Below are 2,500 nucleotides of genomic sequence, written 5' to 3'. Positions count from 1 at the left end.
CATGACCAGCTTTCATTATTTCTAAAACTTCAACATCACACATTCACACAGAAAAAAATTCATAGCAAAATTATTCCATTAAAAAAAATTACAATATCTAAGTTCGTATTTCAGTATTCATTGTGATTAGCATATGGTACCCATATCTAATATTATATATTTCCTCAAAAATACAAATAACCAAAATTAATATTGTTGAAGGAAATAACAACACACTCAGACTATATGTTCTGTAGCCTTTAACTGGCTCATAATTCTACTTCCTACCAACAAATAATTCAGTAAGTTAGAATTCTAAGACAACAGGAGAAAATTACATATTAAACTTCATTGAAACGTCATTGTTTTAATCCCCCAACCAATGTTCTTTTTCTGTTAACATTAAATACAAGTATATACTATATCAGTTAAAAATATATGCATTATCATTTGACTTCATATGTTGCAATTAAAACCCAAAGGGAGAAATAATACAAAATCACATTTGAAAATATTTGGCTTTGATATTCAGTGATACAGAAATATACATATCCACATATCTTGAGATAGATAAACCTTGCTCCAACAGCCAGGTAATACATAAATATTGTAGCATAGAAATCTGTATAGAAATTATATCATTCCAATCTATGTTCTAATATAACAAGATCACACTTTTTTTCACAATATAAACAATTCAAACAAACTTTCACCATTCAGATATACGGGATACCTATCACTGTTAAGGAATATAGTATCTTCTCAAAAAAGAGAACAAAATCAAGGTCATTTGTCTTTTCACCTTACCTCCCTCAAAAAATAAAAAATATATATACACATCTGTATATATACATCTATAAAAAAGGGAGATAAGTTGTCTTTGCAATTGGCTTTACATTAATTGCAATTTTAAACTTTATTTATCCTGAAATAATAACATTTAGTGTAACCTTTTTTCTTTTAGATTTTTTCCTTAAAAAAATATAACCATACACTTTGTACCATTCACTCTTCTTAATAAAGATTTCAGCAAAATTGAAATCACCTTTATATATACCACAAGAGTGAGAGAGAGAGAGAGAGAGAGAGAGAGAGAGAGAGAGAGAGAGAGAGAGAGAGAGAGAGAGAGAGAGAGAGAGAGAGAGAGAGAGAGAGAGAGAGAGAGAGAGAGAGAGAGAGAGAGAGAGAGAGAGAGAGAGAGAGAGAGAGAGAGAGAGAGAGAGAGAGAGAGAGAGAGAGAGAGAGAGAGAGAGAAAGAGAGAGAGAGAACAAAAAAAACTTTTTCAATTCATAAGCTTCCGTATTACTGACAAACAGCAGCACTATTCACGCCTTTGGCAGTTTGGCCCCTACATCTTCATCTGTTTCAATGCCAATGTCGTCATACAAATCTTTCTTCTTCTTTGGATATCCTTCCAGAATGGCATCGAGAATATCCATGGCCATTCGTCTTCTCTTTCTCCACATCTTCACCATCTTCTCATTTTCTGAGTTGATTTTATCCTTTTCTTCCTTTGAGATCAACACTTGGTTTTCTTGTAGATCTGACAGCTTCTTCTGTAATCTTGACACTTCCTCCTCCAACTGTAAGCAAACAAGATGATCTTTGTTGGTAAAAAGGAAATTGACAAATGAACAGGGAAAGAACTTCAATTATGTATTAATATATATGAAATAATCCTTATGATAATAATGACCTAAGCAATGATGGGGGAAAAGAAATAATAATAGGAAGAAGAAAAAGGAAAAGCCTAATTCCATTTCTTTCTCCAACAAAAAGACTGAGGAATCATATATCTACAAAAATATTACAAATTCTTTCTAGCAGAACCATAACTGAATGAGTTCCTTAACACTTTGTAATGCATATCTTTGACAATTTGTTGACATCCTGTCTTGCAATTACAAACACATGACATCCTTCCTTACGTCTTGCAATTTCTTTTCCGCTTCCTCGGTTGTCAAACTGGAATTCAGGGCACGCAGCCTGGCCTCAGTCTCCCCACAATGTTTCTCTTTTTCTCTTATGGCGTCATTAAGTTCTGTGATCTTCCTGTCCATCTCCTTCAGCTGGTTCTCATCAAGGGCAGGGAACTGTGCTTGGTCAAACACATAAACCTTCTGCTTGCCATATGTCTTTTCCTTGACAGAACCTTCCTGAAAAGAATTTCAATGAGTATATATCCCTTACTTATGTCTCCCTCTTTCCTATCTTTGCATATGATACCTTGAAATTCTATAATAAAAAAAAAAATAGACATTTTCAAAATCATAATTTGACTTGGAATGAATTCTGACCTGATGGGAGTAAAGGTTAATGAAAATGGAAATACCTTTCATAAAGCAAAATCTATGTCTAATTTTTATGTAACAACAGACATAAAAAGTACATGAAATTAAACAAGAGGGAACTAAACTGAAAAAAAATATCACACTTAGGTAATAAGTAGCTCTATTAGAAATCTTATCTACTTGTGAATGAAATCCTGTAGAATGCTAGTAATTCATGTAAATTTCACAT

General features: G+C 32.7%; 1 protein-coding gene across 1 annotated transcript in view; it reads right to left on the bottom strand.

Moving 5' to 3' along the window:
- Positions 1-481: 481 nt before the first annotated feature.
- The window catches only part of LOC122259974 (homologous-pairing protein 2 homolog), a 3,859-nt gene continuing 1,840 nt past the window's right edge, over positions 482-2,500 (bottom strand). The window contains exons 2-3 of the mRNA XM_043026990.2: positions 1,909-2,136; positions 482-1,563 (exon numbers count right to left, since the gene is read on the bottom strand). Coding sequence (XP_042882924.2) covers positions 1,306-1,563; positions 1,909-2,136 — 486 coding nt within the window. The 3' untranslated portion in view covers positions 482-1,305. The remainder of the gene's footprint in view (positions 1,564-1,908; positions 2,137-2,500) is intronic.

The sequence above is a fragment of the Penaeus japonicus genome, unplaced genomic scaffold (assembly GCF_977035675.1).
Source record: "Penaeus japonicus unplaced genomic scaffold, GWHDUDI00000001_assembly GWHDUDI00000021, whole genome shotgun sequence".
In the NCBI taxonomy this organism is placed as follows: Eukaryota; Metazoa; Arthropoda; class Malacostraca; order Decapoda; family Penaeidae; genus Penaeus; species Penaeus japonicus.
The sequence above is the reverse complement of the archived record's forward strand: the minus strand, read 5'-3'. Positions and strand labels throughout refer to the sequence as shown.